An 18,425-nucleotide genomic window follows, 5' to 3' on the forward strand; every position below is an offset into this window, starting at 1 on the left:
TAGCAACACATCGGTTTGAAAATACAACTTTCAACATACTTCTGATCTCAACCACTAGAATATGAAAATAACTTTTACTTTACCTTCGGATCACACTGTAAAAAGTGATATTTGTCTGCAGTATTTGTCGTTTTCCAGTGCAAATGTCATTAAAACAAGACCAAATATCCACTAATAGGCTCAGAAAAATCTGCTCATTTAGTTTTGGTTTACGTTTGTAATAATGTACATTAAGGGCTAAATGTTCAGATTTGAATTGTAAAGCAAAAAAACTGAGGTACTAGGCAGTAATTTGATATGCATGCAACATATGCCATGACTTTGTGAATTTAACTTTTCAAGGCCTTAGTTTGCAAAAGGTTGAATTAAGACTTTAAGAGCTGCAGAAACACTGAAAACGGTTTTGATTTCAATAAGACGGCCCTCTAGTCATTCTGAAAACTGTCAAACACTGCAAATTCAATTTTGATTTCACTGGTCAAACACTGAAAGGCTGCTACCCAACGCAATCGGTCACTCAAATGTCTACAAAATAAGCTTAATATATAATACCCAGTTAGGGTTTATTGAACACTGTTCAGCGGACAGTACACTATCCCTTCATCAAGCCATTTCACATAAGACCTGCCCATCTGCATGTTTTGGTGTCATAACACACTACGTGGCTAGACACTATAGCCATAATTGCTTATCAGAAATAAGCTCAAGAAGAAAACGTATCAGAACCGCGGTTTTAAACAACCAAATTTATTGATTTTACAAGCACGGTTAATGCTTCTCTTAAGACCAGTCTGCAGTGGTGCCGCCCCAGTCTCCGGCCTGAGCCGTGGGAGCAGCAGACCAATCCTCAGTGGCAGGCTGAGCACTCCAGTCCTCTGTTGAGGAGACAGAAATTCAAAATTACACCAAATGTTACACACACTTCATTATTTAGTACTGTGCATTTCATGCTACTAAACAGGAAAACCTTACCTGCAAACACCTCAGCTGGTGCAGCTTTGGCAGGAGCTGAAGTTCAGAAGAGTCGATTAGTTCACAATTTTCACATTCAGTTGAAATAATTATCTAAATGTAATTTCCAAAATTGTTTGTATTTTGCATTTACCAACTGTAACATCTGGGAAAACAAGTCTACTAGAAGCAGCTTACCCTCAACGCTAGCTGGGAACTGCTGGATGGGCACAGATGGAACCTGAACACCTTCAGACCAGTCAGCAACCTCAGGCTGGTTGAAGTCGGGCACAGGAGCGGTCCATTCTCCCTGGAACTCCTCCTTACCTACAGCCTTCTCAGCTGCAGCCTGCTCTTCCTTCTCAATCTAGAGGTAAAGCAGAGAACCAGTGACACAATTAGCACACTTTTAATAGTAAACAAAGCAACACTATCAAGCTACACGGGAAGTGATTCTGAATATTGGTTGGCTGTATTTAAATTAGACATATCAGCTTTACAGCAGATGCATTTTAAGCATTCAACAAAAAAACATTTTATAAATTTCAACTTGGGGGAAAAAAATTAAACAAATTCAAAAGAAGCTTCTTTTCTTCAAAAGAAGCTTTCTGGGTCCATCTTACAAAAGTCCTTCAAAATTTGCCCTGAACAAATCGTCACATCACACTAAAAACTGGGCAGACCAAAAACATGTTAGTGCTACAACTTGGAGGTTCTCCGCATTTTATAAATTTCAACTTGGGGAAAAAAAATTAAACAAATTCAAAAGAAGCTTCTTTTCTTCAAAAGAAGCTTTCTGGGTCCATCTTACAAAAGTCCTTCAAAATTTGCCCTGAACAAATCGTCACATCACACTAAAAACTGGGCAGACCAAAAACATGTTAGTGCTACAACTTGGAGGTTCTCCGCCCTTCAATAAATGCACACGAGCCAGTCTAATATGACCTATGTGACACCTTAAATCTTGTCTGGATGTAAATGGGTAGATGCATATTTTTACAGGATTTATAAATCTGTGAAATTCTTGGACTGATTCTGAATGTGGATGTAGGCCTGGGCAATAAAACGGTATCGATATTTATCGACGGTACACCATCATTGATAACGATAGATTTTTTTTTTTTTTAGATATCGCACGATAGTTTCACGCTTTTTTCATTTAAAGGCATGTGTTATGAGTGCCGAGCAGACAGCCAACAGAACAAACATGCTGAAATTAGTGCCGTGCCTGTCTGCAATGAGGAGATTGTAAATTTAAAAAAAGGAATTTGGCTATTTATATTATGCATAAATGCATATGATGCTGTTTTGTTCATTATTGTTTATGCAATTTACGAAATCATATTTGATTTATAAATATTAGTTTAGGCATTATGTACTTTTTTTTTTATAGACAGCCGGTATTTTCATTGCATTGAATAAACCATTTAATGAGGTGCATTATTTTGCTCATTGCGCCCTCCTGTGGCCTCAGGAGACAGGACAAATGTTTCCGTAAAGGGGGTCATATGATGCCATTTCAAGTTTTTCTCTTTGGAGTGTTACAAGCTGATTGTGCATAGATAAGATCCCTGAAGTTGCAAAGACTAAAGTCTCAAAACCAAAGAGATATTCTTTATCAAAGTTAAGACTCTGCCACGCCCCCCTAAAACGGCTCATTCTAACACGCCCCCACATATCTACCTCACTATGTGGGAATATTTGCATAATGCCACCCAAATGTGCACGCAAAGAAAGAAGGCGTGGTTTCAGTAACCGCAGTTAGTGTTGAAGCAGCATGTCAGGGAGACGCTGTGTGTTTCTAGGCGAAAGCAAAAGCACTTTATTTGGCCTTCCGAAAGTAGATGCATTTAGGAATCTTTAAGATTACTTACAACAGAACAGCAATGCATTTTATGGACGACCGTTTCATGAACCTAGGAGAGGAGGTAATTCTGACTTTGCTATGACAATCCGGCGCTTCTGAATCAGCTACTGTTTTGTTACTAGTTTAAGTATTTGTTATGGACTGTTCCACATTCATCACTGTGTCTGTCAGGAGACTCTGTTCCCCTTTCGGGCTCTGTCTTTACATTTATTTTGAAAGATGAAGCTCGCGATTATGGTAAGGTGCGTTACATTTCCGACGAGTGCTTGCGGTGTTTGGCCAATCACAATGCACTGGCCAATCAGAGCAGACTGCGCTTGTCGGAAGGAGGGACTTTGTAGAAAACGAAGCGTTTGAGAGAGGCGGGGCATAGAGGACTTACAATAAATGTACAGTATTTGAAAAATAATGTGTTTTTGAACATTAAAGCATGTCAACATTCTGTTACACCAAATAATGATCTTTAAAAAAAGCATCATATGACCCCTTTAACACTTATTTAATCTGCATATAAAATAAAAGAAAGGAGATGTTTCAATTTTATTTGTTTGTATTAATAAATCGGGAAAATTAAAAATACAATGGTTAAATTTAAACCTTTTTTTCTACTGCTCCGTTTAAGGTTATAATAAATGTTCAATTAATTATCGATACCGAACGATATGAAACATTATATCGTGATAAATTTGAGTTATAACACCCAGCCCTACGTGGATGAGAAAAGAATATTTTGCATTGTACCTCCTCAGGATCTCTGTAGAAGTACAGATCTGGCATGACCTCCCATGGGTGCTCCCTGGAGATGGTGCCCCTCATCCTCAGCACTTCTCTGGCCAACATCCACCACATCAAACCCACAGAGTGGGGACCCTAAAACACAACATTTAAAAGCTTATAACCAGACAGAACCAACACCACTTGCATGAAGGCCACGGGAAGTCGTGGCCTAATGGTTAGAGAGTCGGACTCATAACCCAAAGGTTGTGGGTTCGAGTCTCGTACCGGCAGGGATTGTAGGTGGGGGGAGTGAATGTACAGCGCTCTCTCCCACCTTCAATACCACGACTGAGGTGCCCTTGAGCAAGGCACCGAACCCCCAACTGCTCCCCGGGCACCGCAGCATAAATAGCTGCCCACTGCTCTGGGTGTGTGTTCACAATGTGTGTGTGTTCACTGCTGTGTGTGTGCACTTTGGATGGGTAAATGCAGAGCACTAATTCAGAGTATGGGTCACGAAGAGTTTAGTTTCTCATTCGTACCTTGTTGTTGCATGGAATGGCAATGTCGACGTATCTCAGAGGGGAGTCAGTGTTGCAGAGGGCAATGGTTGGGATGTTGACGTAAGAGGCTTCAGTTAGTGGCTGATGGTCAGCACGAGGATCGGTCACGATCAGGAGGCGGGGCTCCCTGAAAGCAGCCTGAATCTGATTGGTGAAGGTTCCAGGAGTGAAACGACCAGCGAAGGTGGTCGCGCCAGTGGCAGAGGCGAACTTGAGCACAGCTCTCTGACAGGAAAGAACAGTGATGTTTAACATCAGTAAAATCACCAATCAAGTTCACAAAGAACGTATCCAGTGTAAGTGAAAGAATAAAAGCATTGTGGCTCAGGTTACTATCAAACCCCAGTCATGGGGCAAAACCCTCATGGTGTTAGCGAAATCCCGGCCAAGTCACTCTAGCACATTTCCGACACCCAAACACCGACAGCAGTGCCAGGTTTTAATAATGTGCCTGGTTAAACAGCTTTGGATTTTTAATTGAGAATTTAAAGACAAATGCTGCTGGCAATGACTAGACATGGAGTGTGTTAATTACCTGGCCAGTGTTTCTGGAGGAGATAACGCAAACATCAGCTGGATTCTCGATGGCAACAATGGCACGAGCAGCCAACAGCAGTTTCTCCCAAGTCTTCTTTAGATTGATGATGTACACGCCTGCAGAAATGCAAGAGTCAGCAGTTATAGGGGGGGTTCCTAAACCTTTTCTCCCAAACCCCTTTGACAAAATATTTCATCAAGCACCCCTGAGATTTTAAAGGGAAAGTTCACCCAAAAATTTAATTTGTCATTACTCACGTCATTCCACACCGACCCCCAAGACCTTCATTCATCTTAAATCTGACAGCTTTCTGACCTTGCATAGACAGCAACGCAACTGACACGTTCAAGGCCCAGAAAGGTATTAAGGACATTGTTAAAATAGTCCATGTGATAGTGGTTCAACTGTTATGACGTTACGAGAAAACTTTGTGCACAAAGAAAAAAATTACTTTATTAATTTTATACTACGCGTCGTGGTACTCTCGTGAACAGAAGAAAAGCTTTTCTTGGCACACAAAAAGTATTCTTGCAGGAACAAAGGTCTTAAGGGTTTGGATCTAATTAATGACAATTTTGGGTGAACTACCCCTTTAAGTAACTATTCCCATAAATTACCACAGGCTTTATTAGAGATATTTTATATATTAGGTAACTCAAATCACCTGCAGTTCCCTCACAAACCATTGTAAGTTACAGTAACCTACAAAGATTGATAAAGCACCAAAAAGGCATGTCGCAGCCACATCACCCTAATCTGCACTTTTTACCGTCACTCTTTCTCTTGTAGACGTACTGCTCCATCTGGAAGTCCAGGTTGGTTCCTCCCAGATGGGTTCCTGCTGCCAGGAACTTCAGCACATCCTCCTCCTTCATCTGAAGGACATCCAGACCTCCGGACATCGTGACCACTTTCCCTGCGTAACGAGTTGAAGTGGGAGAGCTGGAAGGAAACAAGAGCGTATAGATAGATGGCTTAGCCTAGAAGAAACTGACAAGCGGAATAAGTATTTATAAGAAAGTGTGTTGAATGTAGCTCAGGTCGCTATCAAACCCCAGTCATAGGGAGCATCGGCCCTACTGGTGTTAGCGAAAACCCGGCTGTATCACTTTAGCACACATCCGACACCTAAACACCGACAGCAGTGCGAGGCTTTAACAGTGTGCGTGATCCTGACAGAACCAAGAGCCATCTCACGCCAGATGCTATACTTCACCGCGCTAACTTACTGAGGAAACGTCTAACTTATTTCAACAATCAACTAAAAGAGACATTAAAGGTATGTAGACATTTGATGTCAAACTACTCAAGTGTTAATTATTCTTACGCTCGACCATCAAGCGCGCTACACCGACTGTAGATGAACACGCGCTTCCTTGCGCGAGAGTACACGTTGAGATTCAGGCCTTCATATTTTTAAACCTGACGCAAACTTCAAATTTAACACGATATTTGATGAATATTCGTAATTATGGCCTTTAGTTAAGTAGTTTGACTCAAATAGACGTTTAAAAGTCGTCAAAATGATAGAATTTGTGCTCACCACGAGACAACGCCGTATGGAGTTCTGCACCTCACGGCACAAAGAGAGCGGGATGAGGAAATGACGTGCATTATATACCAGAGTGTCCACCAATCATACCGGAGGATTTCTTGCTCTTCGCTTTCCTTCTGTTTAAAAAAAGTAACATACTAACGTTACCCCTAGCGGCGGTGCAGGATTTCACATGCGAGACAATAGTCGTCAGTTGTTGATCTTTTTTTGGTGAAGTGAAAAAGGACGGGTCCTCAGATCACTGAAATTACTTGCTAATGCAAGTACTGTATCACACACACACACACACACACACACACACACACACACACACACACACACACACACACACACACACTCCAACAATATAGTGAGTACAAATCAGTCAAAACACTCTGACAGTCAAATCAGAGATTATAATATTTAAGTAAAACTAAAACCATAAAGTGTTGTTACTTTAAATAAAACAAACATTCACTGAAATATAATGAAAAAACTCAAGATATTTTATTGCCAAACAACATTTAGTGTGGCTTGATATACTAAAACGAACCCAAAAATTATTTAAACTTCATATACATATTTAAATAATAATAATAAATGACAAAAAAAAAGATTTACTAAAACCATTAAAATGGAAGATAAAAAAGAATTCAAAATATAAAAAATATATAATAGCATCTAAATTTAACTAAAATAGCACTGTACCGGTAGGCAATGTTAACAAACACATACGTAAATAAAATGGAGGAAAAAAAAAACAGGAAAATTGGAAATATTGCATTTTAAATAAGAAAGCATATTACATAATTCCATGCATTGTCTTATGTATTGTTCATTTTGACCATGTGAAATCCATCAAATAGCAGTACAAGTCTAATGTCTGCATTATGGTTTATGCTGGATATTGTTATGATATCATTATTATTTCCTTGGGGAGCTGGTTTCTGATAACTACTGTATGCTTGAGCTTTTTTTTTGTGAGTACATTACTCATTTTGCAGTTAGGTAAATAAAATCTGACAGAAGTCTGTTATAATTACTGCTCCCTGTTTGACGTGCGTCACTGCAGTGCTTCAGTCCCTCTAGGTGTCCTCATACCTGACCCCCTTTACACTGTCTGGCTGCATGTCTGGGGACTCTGAGCCATCAGGCTGTCGGGGTTTATACCATCAGCAGCACCCAGCAGAGCAACCCCTATGGGTCATGTAGAATTAACATTACACTGTTGTGCTCACACTGAGCACCACACTTACAGTGGTTTTACACACAACGTCAACACGACAAAACGTCCGACAACACATTTGCAAATACGATACATGAAGTATTGTAAATTCTCACTGATACGTTCTACTTCCCAATGTTTCTCCAGGTCTTACAAAGTCTCCTTCAATCCAAATCCTGGCTTTGTCTGTGCCCAGGAGCGAGCGTTCAAAGAAAATAAAAAACCCAGTGTATTGGAATGCACTGATAAACCCATCCAGTCACACAGCACAGGAAATCAGTAGAACAGCACAATCATCGCATAGAGACACGCAATTATAGTCGGAATGGAGTATGTTGGTGAGACAGTCATGTGTCGTCAGTTCAGTTTCGCAGTCCTGGAGTAATTCGGTCTGATTGTCGGAGCGCTGGAGTATTATGTCAACATGTCTTGGTAAGACCAGTCTTAAACACCCACTAATCCTCATCCTTGACTAAAAAGGATTTAACTCAGAGGACCATGCTTAAGAACTATCACAGACACTGGAGTCCACGGACTTTCTGAGAACACTGCTAAGGTTAGTTGCCAAAAGGGGGATTTTCTTCCTGTGAAAGGAGTGTTTTCTTGTGAGCTGACAGCACATGATTCAGCAGTCTCTCATTGGTATTCATCAGTGCGGACCCCTCTCTAAATATGCAGGTGTCAACAAGGCATACAAACTCACAATGTGGCAATTTAGGAATGTCACTGTCAGAGGTGTCACGGGGTAACGACTCACTGCACCTGAAAACACTAACACACAAAGACACACACACACGCGGAACCCTACGATTACCGGTACCTCAGCCAACACTAGCTGCTTTTGTTTTGATCAAGCCTTCAAGGATAAAAGAATGCCATCTTTTCACCATCGTCTGAAAAGCACACACTCCTGTAACGGACACAAACAGAATGAAGTCCACACATAAAGTGCGTTGGGTGTCTAGGGCTTCAGTCCCATGCGTGCCATCAGCTGCTCGTACACAGTCCAGGCCATGGCCGCCATGAGGGTTCTCCTCAGAGAACGAGGAACCGCTCCTCGAAAGAACCCACTCAAGCCATGCTTCTAAAATTGGAGAGAGAGAAAATAAGAATTAAAATGATGCAACTGACTTTAAAAAGACTTTAATCTACTGACAAACCCATGACTTAAAAAATTGACACACAGTATGGAGTGCACACAAATGTGCCAGGCGTGTTTAAAAACAGATTTTTAGAAAATACAAAACAACGTTCATAATTTAATTTCTGTAATGTGACAGTAAAGTTTGAAACCGAAATTTCAGATGAAAATGATGTTGGGTGGGATTTAATTTGATCTGTGAGCATTTGACTAGATAATGAAAAGTGGAAACATGAAAGGATATATTATAAGTTCATATTATCTTTCGGGTACATCCTCAGAAGTCACACTAGATGTAGAAATATACCTATTTATATAAAAAAAAAGCTTATATAAAAGGCAAGGAACATTTATTAAGAAAATAAATATGATACACTACAGTACAGTAAAATACACCAATTAGATAATATTATGAAATAATATTACAGTTTAAAATAACTATTTTCTGTGTTAATATATTTTAAAATGTAATTAATTCCTGTGGGCAAAGCTGAATTTTCAGCATCACTACTCCAGTCTTCAGTGTCATACAATCCGTCAATCAATCTAAGATGCTTATTTGACGCTTAATTTCTTATAAACATTTATTTTAATTATCAATATTATTATAATGGTTTTAACTATTTTTGTGGAAACTGTGATAATTTTTTTTTCAGGATTCTTTGATGATTAGAAAGTTAAAACAGAATTGAAACAGATTGTTTTATGTAACAAGGCTTTACTGTTACTTTTAATCAATTTAATGCTTCATCCCTGAATATATATATATATGGTAATGGTATTGTATGCCATATGTATATATGTGACCGTGGACCACAAAACCAGACATAAGGGTACATTTTTTTTTAATTGAGATTTATACATCATATGAAAGCTGAATGAATAAGCTTTCTATTGACGTATGGTTTGTTAGGATAGGACAATATTTGGCTGGGATATAACTATTTGTAAATCTGGAATCTGAGGGTGCAAAAAAATCAAAATATTGAGAAAATCTCCTTTAAAGTTGTCCAAATTAAGTTCTTAGCAATGCATATTACTAATCAAAAATCAAGTTTTGATATATTTATGGTAAGAAATTTACAAAATATCTTCATGGAACATGATCTTTACTTGATATCTTAATGATTTTTGGCATAAAAGAAAAATCGATAATTTTTACCCATACAATGTATTGTCGGCTATTGCTACAAATATACCAGTGCTACTTATGACTGGTTTTGTGGTCCAGGGTCACATATGTGGTAATGGCAATATTGTATTTCAGGGAATTGAGTGACTTTTGTTTCATGCTGTGTTTAAAATAACATTTTGTGTTTAAAAAGACTTCTAAAGGCCACTAAAGGTCAACAAATATGATTTATCCTGTGATGCTTACCGCATAAACGTGGCGTACAGCGTCGCTGGTCTTGGGATACAACGCTGGGCTCACTTGCATGTGGGTTTTGATCACGTCTGCTGGCTGAGTTGCTAGAGAGGCCAAAATACCAGCCACTACACCACAGCCAAAATTAACCAGTGGGACAAAGGAGGACGAGCTGATCTCTGAGTGCGTGAGAGAGAGAAGACTTCATTAATCAATACCATATCCTCAGATTACATCACAATCGTGACTGATCAGAAGCTCACCCTGTGGCAAAGCCTTTTTGGCCTGGCTGTAGAACATGACATAGATGCCAGAGAACGGGGCGTCTCTGAGCAGAGTCGCTGTGAGCCCGGAGTAAAGAGCCCTGGGACCTTCATTCTGACACACACTTTTAAGGGCTCCAGCTACGCTTATGTAATTGTACCGCCCGCTCTGAAATAAAACATGCAACAGTGAATAAGCACACAGATACAGCAGAAAACATGCATTTTCAATCTGCATACAGTACAGTGTCAGAGCTCAATAATGATCCTCACCTCAAAACGAGTCTTAATAACTGTGATGGGCAGCATGGCCACGCCTGCCACACAACGAGCCCCCGCCCCAAGCAACACCGCCTCCCCAGCACTCGGAGACCTATCCTGGAAGAAGTGCTGCTTCAGCGAGTAAAATGTGCTGAAGTAGATTCCTACACCAGGGATACAGCGCATGAACGACTGTAGGACAGAAAGAGGGACAAGTGAGACAGATACAACTACAGTATTTGATATACAAAAATAAATAAATAAATAGTGATGCACTGAAATTTTGGCAAACAAAAATTTTTGGTTTTGGGCCAAAATCATTGACCAAAACAGTGACATTTAATTAGTTTCTCTGATGTTTGACTGTGTCAGTGTCTATTTCATGCACACAATGTGAATAAACAACAACAGGTAAACGTGTCAGCTGTATGATTGAATGCTAGAGCTGGATTAACAATAATAACAAACATAATTTTTAGTTTTTTCTGTTGATGCGTGAACTTTCCAAAACATTATTTGTAGGGCACCTACCAGCCAATAATCACAAAAATCTTTGTGCTTTATTACTTTTAATATAAATCACTCTCAGCTTTCAAATTCGGTCAATTTTATCATGAAATACAAACAATGCATGTGGTTTTAAGGCTCTTTAATGTGGCGTAACAGATCACTGTAGCACCTGTAGCATAATCATCTCTTACACTTTACTACTAGTTGCAGCACAAAATAAATATGAATGAACATCAGAAGGTATTTTGAAACAAACAACCTACAGAAATGTATCATGTCTCATGTAATCATTTAATCAGTGTTTCAGCTGCAGAAAGACTTCAATAAAACAGCTTGTAAACAATGTAATTTAAAGCTACATTTACTTCAGGAATACCATTCAATGTCCATAAACTTGATAGTCAACTAAAAAAAATCATTCTAGAGGAGCATTTTGCTAAATTAATGCACTATATTACATATTTATTATAGTTTTACTTAACCTGTTGTCTTTATTATTTAATGTATGTATGAATAAACCTGCCATGAAAGTTTTTTTTCTCCATTGAAATATTTTTTTTCTTTTTTCTTTTCATTTAAATGTTTATATTTCAACAGTATTTTTTTGTGACATAAGGTGACAAAAACTGCCTTGTGTGCAATTTACACATTTGCAAAACTCAGTTTCTATTTGAGTGTTGATTATTAAATTAATTTGACCAATTACATGATTATTAAGTAACATATATTTCCGGTTTCTGTTTTCAGCAAAGTGCATCCTGAATTTTCGGTTTGGGACCACAAATTTAATTTTGGTACATCACTAATAAAAACAAAACGGGTGTCAAGAAAGAGTATTTTTAATGTATATAACATAATATTCCTCACAGGACACCAGGATTTTTGTTCGTGCCACATTAAATATATCATCTACAGTTAAAATTCAATGAAGAATTGGACATATGTCTGAGATCAGAACACTGATGCTGTTGTGAGATGAAACAGTGAGCGAGGACCAAAGGAAATGGACACATCAGCCAATACACTTGACTCACCGGTGAAACCCCCTTCCACAGGCCAAGCAGCTTCTCTGTGCGGATCACGTTGAAAAAGACTGTAATCATCCCCACTTTAGGAGCACTGAGAGACAAAGACAAAAATAGAAATGATCATGATGGACACAGACAGAGAGACAAAGAAGGGCGAAAACAGACAGAACGAGCCAAAAATCTTTGCGTTTAGATGGCATGCTGAGCTTATGAGGACACATCATTTGACATGGGTAACATGTTATCCTCTGCAAAGCTGAGAGAAGCAGACAGTTTAATAACATAGCACTCCCACACAGCATACAGAGAGGACGCCTTTACATTAACATGACACTCGTATCTCACCAAAACATCACAGTTGTCACAACAACCAAAAACACCAAAAAAACAAGCAATTGTTGCCAATACAAGTTGCTATGTGGTTGCTTACTAGCTCAGGTCAAGTTTATTCCAAAATATCTGAAATTTTGGATCTATAGATATGTCTTGGGTGTTGTTTTAATGTTAGTTTATGGAATTTGTATCTGTTTTATCATCCACTGACTAAAATCCCAACTACATATGTTGAAATCACTAACTTTAAGCATGCTTTAGCAAACACCACAAAACTATTAGCTATCAGTACTGGGCAAAATTGGGATATAACATTGTTTACCTTGAAAGGATTGAAGTTGTTTTAATCTATGACATGCTATGCTAATTTAGCTCTTAGTCAGAAGGACAACAGAAATGATTATGCATATTAACTTGTCACTGGGGTTCCTCAGGGATCAGTTCTTGGACCCCTCCTCTTCTCCATATACACAACATCACTGGGTCCCATCATACAGGCACATGGATTCTCCTACCATTGCTATGCTGATGACACACAGCTCTATCTTTCATTCCAACCAGATGATCCAACGGTAGCTGCAGCATCTCTTTCGAAGCTACTTGACTAAATCATCACCATCATAAAAAAAAATAAAATATATATATATATATATATACAGTGGGGAAAAAAAGTATTTTACAGGCCTCTCTCATCTTTTTAAGTGGGAGAACTTGCACAATTGGTGGCTGACTAAATACTTTTTTGCCCCACTGTATATTCTCTCCCTTTATTTATTCCTTCTCTTTCTAGCTTGTACTTATTTTAACAATGTCTAAAAACTTGGTATTACAAGCACTTCCTGTGTCTGTTTGCCTCTTTAAGAAGAATCGCTTTATGTATTCCCCAACTGTAAGTCGCTTTGGATAAAAACATCTGCTAAATGACTAAATGTAAATGTAAACTATGCAAGACATGTTTATTATCTGTCAATCAAGTCCTGAAACTAAGCCTTGACATCTAATACCAGACAAAGATCAGGGCAAAAGGACAGCAGCCTAACTGCAGGCTTATGTCTAGACATGGTCAGCGAGGGTCACAGCAGGCATGTCGGTTGGTGGCGTCTCACCCTGGGTCCATGTTGTTCTGCAGGGTCTGCAGTCTGGTCTTCACCAGATCCAACGGCTGGAACAGCAGAGTGGAGCAGGTGCCGCTGAGAGAGCCGCACATGAAGGCCTTCAGGGCAGGATGAGCCTGAGAGAACAAACCCAGAAAGACAGAATTTGAGAAAACAAGGACTGGAGGAGGAGACAAAGGTTAAAGTCAGAAAAGAGTATAAATGGATGAATATAAAATGTGGGGTGACAGCAGAAGAGAAGTCAAAAGGTTTTGAGATGAATAGAAAGATTAGATGATGAAACTACAGTTTAAAGTCGGCATGAAATCAAAATTGACAATTCGTATTTTTTGATAAATACTGTAGTGTTTATTATAAATAATTTATCCGTGCAGTTCATTATTTTTTTAAAATTCATGTGCCCTCGTAATCTTTAATCAAAAACATTAACCTCCCCTCCCCCTCAAAATTAGTCCTCTACTCCTCCGGTCACGAGCTATGACAAGTGACAAGTGACGTGACATGTGGCCAAGTATGGTGACCCATACTTGGAATTAGTGCTCTGCATTTAACCCATCCAAAGTGCACACACACAGCAGTGAACACACACCCGGAGCAGTGGGCAGTCATTTATGTTGCGGAGTTGTATGTTGGGAGCAGTTGAGGGTTCAGTGCCTTGCTCAAGGGCACCTCAGTCGTGGTACTGAAGGTGGAAGAGAGCGCTGTACATTCACTCCCCCCACCTACAATCCCTGCCAGTACGAGACTCGAACCTGCAACCTTTGGGTTACGAGTCCGACTCTCTAACCATTAGGCCACAGCTTCCCCATGCTATGGCGCAAGGGCGGAGCTATCTGGAACTGCCAGCAGCTGCAGTGACGTTTGGGGGGGAAAAGCTGAAGCTTCACTATATAGCACTGACACCAGTCATAAGGGAGTATGTTACCCTTAAACATTGAAAAGATATTAGGATATTACGACAACATTACTCTTAGAACAAACAAATTTATTTTGTTTTTCATGAATATGACTTAACCTGATTCAGGCAGTCTCTCTCTCTCTCGCGCGCTGTTTAGGCATGTTTTGTGCCGTTGATCGTCGTCGTCATCCTCAATAAATAAAACATTTATTCACGCTAGGGTGTCCGCAGTGAATCCAGTGGAGAGAACTCCCCCACAACTAACTGCAAACTGGCATTCAGATCTGCCTCCATTTTGTTGGCAACGCCCCAACTTCCAACGATACAATCAATTCCCGAAGGATGAAATCAAGTCCCGCCCTCTCATTTCAGATGCCGTTTCACTCGGAAATACGTCACAGCAGAGAAGAAAAGACAATCGCAACTTTCGTTTCATGCCGACTTTAAGAGAATACAATTCAGGCAGCACTTTAAAGGGGCCATATTCAACACTGTTCTACCATTTTTCTTTTCCTTTATGTCCACTTAACATGTTAGTTCAACAAAAACAGTCATAGTAAACTATCTTAGACCATCTGTCAACCCCGCTCTAACCCTTTGAATTGAACAAGCTGAAGCGAATTGGGGGTACAATTCGTAAAGGTGTATTTTGGCATATACATACACTCATATCTCCAGATGTGTGTTTGTGTGTGTATAAAAAATAAATGCAAATTACTTGTGTTTTTTTTTAGGTCTGTTATTTACTGTTACACCTTATTGACCTTTCCTTGTGAATATTATATTTTTTTCTTGTTTTCTACTCACAGCTGTTTGTATGTCTACATCTTTATTTGTTTAGATTAAAAAAAAACAACTTACAGGACTTTACTACAAAATAAAATAAAAGTTTGGTTTAACCAAGTGGGGGGGGGGGGGGGTGATTAATTTAGGAAAATACAAATTAAATTAATTTAAATATGAAACAGAACTAAATAAAACAGAATTAAAAAAGAGATTTCAAGAGGGCTGAAGAATATAAACATGGGCGGTCATATGCTAATATGCTCATGACTGTGATGTCATAATCATGATGATTCCTGATGATGAAAAACACCACAGTGACCAACACGGACATCCCACAGATAAAAGGATATTCTCACGCACTGAATATCCATCCTACATTTGGTGCCCTGCATGGACACCAAACCTTCAAATACATGGTGTCATTTGCATGTACATTTATGAAAATGAAAGAAAAAAAAATAGGTTGTGTAAGTGTGCATGACCACACATACACATGAACGCACTTTAAAATTGACCATAATAGAGAATCACACCGAACACAGATGCACAACCACACAGACACCGTCAGCATGACATGCACATCAAGACTTGAGCGTTGCCGACAGGCTCCTCGGAGCGCTGAGATTCATTTAGAAGCATGAAAACAGCAAGACACGAGTAATGGGCAGGCACACACACAACTACGCAGAAACACACAAAAACACTAGAGAAACATACAGTGAGCCACTGACTAATCTGCCCTACCTTTCCCAGGCTGCTGGCAGATTTGGGCTGAGGGTCCTTTTTCTCTTGCATCTCTCTCTCTCTCTCACTCACTCTTTCTGCTGCCACTAACAGCACATGACAGAGTAAGCCCCTATCTCTCTCCTCTCAACCACAATGCCCACAAATCTCTCCTTAACCCCCTCCCACCCAACAACAAGAGATTCAACGGCTTAATCCACAAGCTTCCATGCTTGCCGATCTCAGCGCTGGTTTTCCGCACTCCTTATCGCACATCCGTGGTTTCAGTCCCTCGGTTTCGTTTGTGTTCCAGATCAAGTGCTTTCAGCACAGTGTGAGTCATACAGTTGCTGAAGGCATATGTATATGTGCATGAGCGTGTGCTTGTGTGGATGTGACACAGGAAAAGTGGGTCATACATTGATTGGATGCATATATCCTATTATTCCAACATAGGTTCAGCCGGGTTGCACAACAAAGAAAAACAATGATTTTCGGATCTTCATATGCCTTTTACACATAAAAATGGATTTGTGCTGGGCAAAACAGTGTCGTCAAAACATATTCACACTCCCTCAGACTTCTATTACAAATAAGACATGAAAAAAATTAAATATGATTGCTTTTCTCTGCTAGTGATAGACAGAAATTCAAAAAACATTTAAGCTGATATTAATGTTTTGCAGTCAATCGGCATTGCACAATATATTAGAATAGCATGACACTGAACTACTTAACCTGACTGGCCTGCTGAATCAACTTTAAGGTTATTTCAGTAGGCTTTTTAATAGCCGATCAGGTTTAGTTGTTTAAAGTCAGGCTATTCTATAACATTCATCTTTTGGTTATTCAGCACTTCACATTTAACTTCAGTAGAACAGCTCTACATTAAAGCACACAGCCTTAGCACCAACTCACCAGTGCAATCTCCATTGCAGATGGAGAGGATGATGAAGTTTGTACAGAGGAAGAGCTCAACTCCCTCCCTTTTACCTCTTCTGTGGCCGTTGTGGTGTGTTTTAGACGTCAAAGCTTTGATTCCAGACTGCATGAGGGAGAAATTAATTTAATACCCAACCCACTGCTACCATCACACACAACCAAGCAAAAAAGAATCGTGTATTAAAGCTTCGGGGGGGCAATCAGAGAGTGTGTCAGACAGATTTAAGTTACATTTTATGTTTACCTGTCTGTTAAGGACCGAAGAGGAAGAGTGAATGAGGACTGATCTTCATCATGATTCTCGCTCTTTGTCACTTTAACGTTACACACAGCGGTCAACAGTACATACACAAAAATTTAGATACAGAAAGCACCATTTAATTAATAAAATATGACATAAGCATTTAGAAATGTGCAGCAAATTACAGAATTGTCATAAAAATAAACAATTAAAGCACATCTTAGTAAAAGCTAATGCTAATTTCTATAACGTTAGCCCAGCATACTTAGTTTAAAATATCCTGCAGCGGGCAACTTACCAACTGCTCCTATACGGTTTTCTTCGTAAAATACAAAGCTGACAATAAACACACTTGGAAAATATTGGAAATAAGGTGGCGCAACACACGTCAGCTGATTTCTGTCAGTTAGCCGGTAAAGCTAGGTCACCTCTCAATCCATCATAAGCCATAAACTTTACCTTACACACAGTTGTTCCGTATTTTCGTTTCAAGCAATCAATGTTTATTGAAGTATAGGTGAAACAGCAGGCGTACGTTACACAACAGTTTTCAATAACACATTCCTGCGCGGAGACCGTGAGCACAGCACAGAGTTTGGAGTTACGCTTGCGCGAGAAAGTTGTACGTTGTTTGCGTAACTCCTGCGTACTCTTTGCGCAGTCTGCAGAACAACGGGGAAGAACTGGTTTTAGCTCGATTATTCCAAACGTGCTCCGGGGAACACTGAGGTAAATGTCTTCCCAAACTCCTCTAACACTTGAAATAAATGAAAGTTAAGCCTTGGTTAAAAATTACTTATTTTTAAATTGTCCTCCAAGACATATTAATAGAGACTGGACTTTATTACTGGCATTGGTGACTGATGAAAAACCCATCAAGAGCCTAACTCGGAAGCCAATTTAAAATACAGTAAATTTATCACAGAGACAGCTTATACAAGCGTTTAGCTCGATTATTCCAAACGTGCTCCGGGGAACTCTGAGGTAAATGTCTTCCCAAACTCCTCTAACACTTGAAATAAATGAAAGTTAAGCCTTGGTTAAAAATGACTTATTTTTAAATTGTCCTCCAAGACATATTAATAGAGACTGGACTTTATTACTGGCATTGGTGACTGATGAAAAACCCACCAAGAGCCTAACTCGGAAGCCAATTTAAAATACAGTAAATTTATCACAGAGACAGCTTATACAAGCAACCATATATATATATAAATAAAAGTTTGTATCTGCAGTCTTATCAGCAGCACATATCTTTAACCATTAGATCAATATTGTCTATAAATGAAATACTGCTGTGCTTTGGAAAAATTGGAGGTAAAATTGAGGGTACAAAAGACAAAGCTTTAATCAGATGCAGTGAAACGGTATGTGACATTAAAAGTGAGTGGAAAATATATTTTCAATTGCTCCAAATACAGTC

The 18,425-nt window shown here is 39.2% G+C and overlaps 2 protein-coding genes across 5 annotated transcripts; both read right to left on the reverse strand.

Moving 5' to 3' along the window:
• Nucleotides 1–731: 731 nt before the first annotated feature.
• On the reverse strand, nt 732–6,244 carry rpsa (ribosomal protein SA). Of its 2 annotated transcripts, none has more exons than XM_016266825.1 (8): nt 6,180–6,244; nt 5,406–5,578; nt 4,634–4,752; nt 4,078–4,323; nt 3,560–3,688; nt 1,150–1,318; nt 973–1,008; nt 732–875 (listed from the first exon to the last, which is right to left on the reverse strand). In XM_016266825.1, the coding sequence occupies exons 2-8, from the start codon at nt 5,536–5,538 to the stop codon at nt 781–783; spliced, it is 927 nt and encodes a 308-aa protein (XP_016122311.1). In that variant the 5' UTR covers nt 5,539–5,578; nt 6,180–6,244; the 3' UTR covers nt 732–780. The 2 variants fall into 2 exon arrangements, with proteins under 2 accessions (XP_016122311.1, XP_016122310.1); XM_016266824.1 differs by having other exon boundaries at nt 732–878.
• A 1,126-nt stretch (nt 6,245–7,370) lies between these two features.
• slc25a38b (solute carrier family 25 member 38b) lies at nt 7,371–17,841 on the reverse strand. Of its 3 annotated transcripts, none has more exons than XM_016266828.1 (9): nt 17,462–17,841; nt 17,006–17,075; nt 16,738–16,864; nt 13,404–13,528; nt 11,971–12,055; nt 10,439–10,618; nt 10,166–10,334; nt 9,915–10,081; nt 7,371–8,479 (listed from the first exon to the last, which is right to left on the reverse strand). In XM_016266828.1, exons 3-9 carry the CDS (start codon nt 16,750–16,752, stop codon nt 8,357–8,359), a joined length of 864 nt encoding a protein of 287 aa, XP_016122314.1. In that variant the 5' UTR covers nt 16,753–16,864; nt 17,006–17,075; nt 17,462–17,841; the 3' UTR covers nt 7,371–8,356. The 3 variants fall into 3 exon arrangements, with proteins under 3 accessions (XP_016122314.1, XP_016122313.1, XP_016122312.1); XM_016266827.1 differs by having other exon boundaries at nt 17,301–17,841; XM_016266826.1 differs by lacking the exons at nt 16,738–16,864; nt 17,006–17,075; nt 17,462–17,841 and adding an exon at nt 15,841–16,093.
• Between the last annotated feature and the right edge of the window lie 584 nt (nt 17,842–18,425).

This window comes from Sinocyclocheilus grahami, unplaced genomic scaffold, assembly GCF_001515645.1.
Source record: "Sinocyclocheilus grahami isolate Dianchi unplaced genomic scaffold, SAMN03320097.WGS_v1.1 scaffold34.1, whole genome shotgun sequence".
In the NCBI taxonomy this organism is placed as follows: Eukaryota; Metazoa; Chordata; class Actinopteri; order Cypriniformes; family Cyprinidae; genus Sinocyclocheilus; species Sinocyclocheilus grahami.

What these genes read in the sequence shown, in the direction of transcription:
- rpsa (XM_016266824.1), bottom strand. Translation starts at nt 5,538, where the DNA reads ATGTCCGGAGGTCTGGATGTCCTTCAGATGAAGGAGGAGGATGTGCTG. An exon ending in CCATTCCATGCAACAACAAG is followed by an intron (nt 3,689 to 4,077) that starts GTACGAATGAGA and finishes GTTGTGTTTTAG; the next exon opens with GGTCCCCACTCTGTGGGTTT. An exon ending in TCTACAGAGATCCTGAGGAG is followed by an intron (nt 1,319 to 3,559) that starts GTACAATGCAAA and finishes CTTTACCTCTAG; the next exon opens with ATTGAGAAGGAAGAGCAGGC.
- slc25a38b (XM_016266826.1), bottom strand. Translation starts at nt 15,891, where the DNA reads ATGCAAGAGAAAAAGGACCCTCAGCCCAAATCTGCCAGCAGCCTGGGA. An exon ending in CTGCCAGCAGCCTGGGAAAG is followed by an intron (nt 13,529 to 15,840) that starts GTAGGGCAGATT and finishes TTGTTCTCTCAG; the next exon opens with GCTCATCCTGCCCTGAAGGC. An exon ending in CAGAACAACATGGACCCAGG is followed by an intron (nt 12,056 to 13,403) that starts GTGAGACGCCAC and finishes TTTGTCTCTCAG; the next exon opens with TGCTCCTAAAGTGGGGATGA.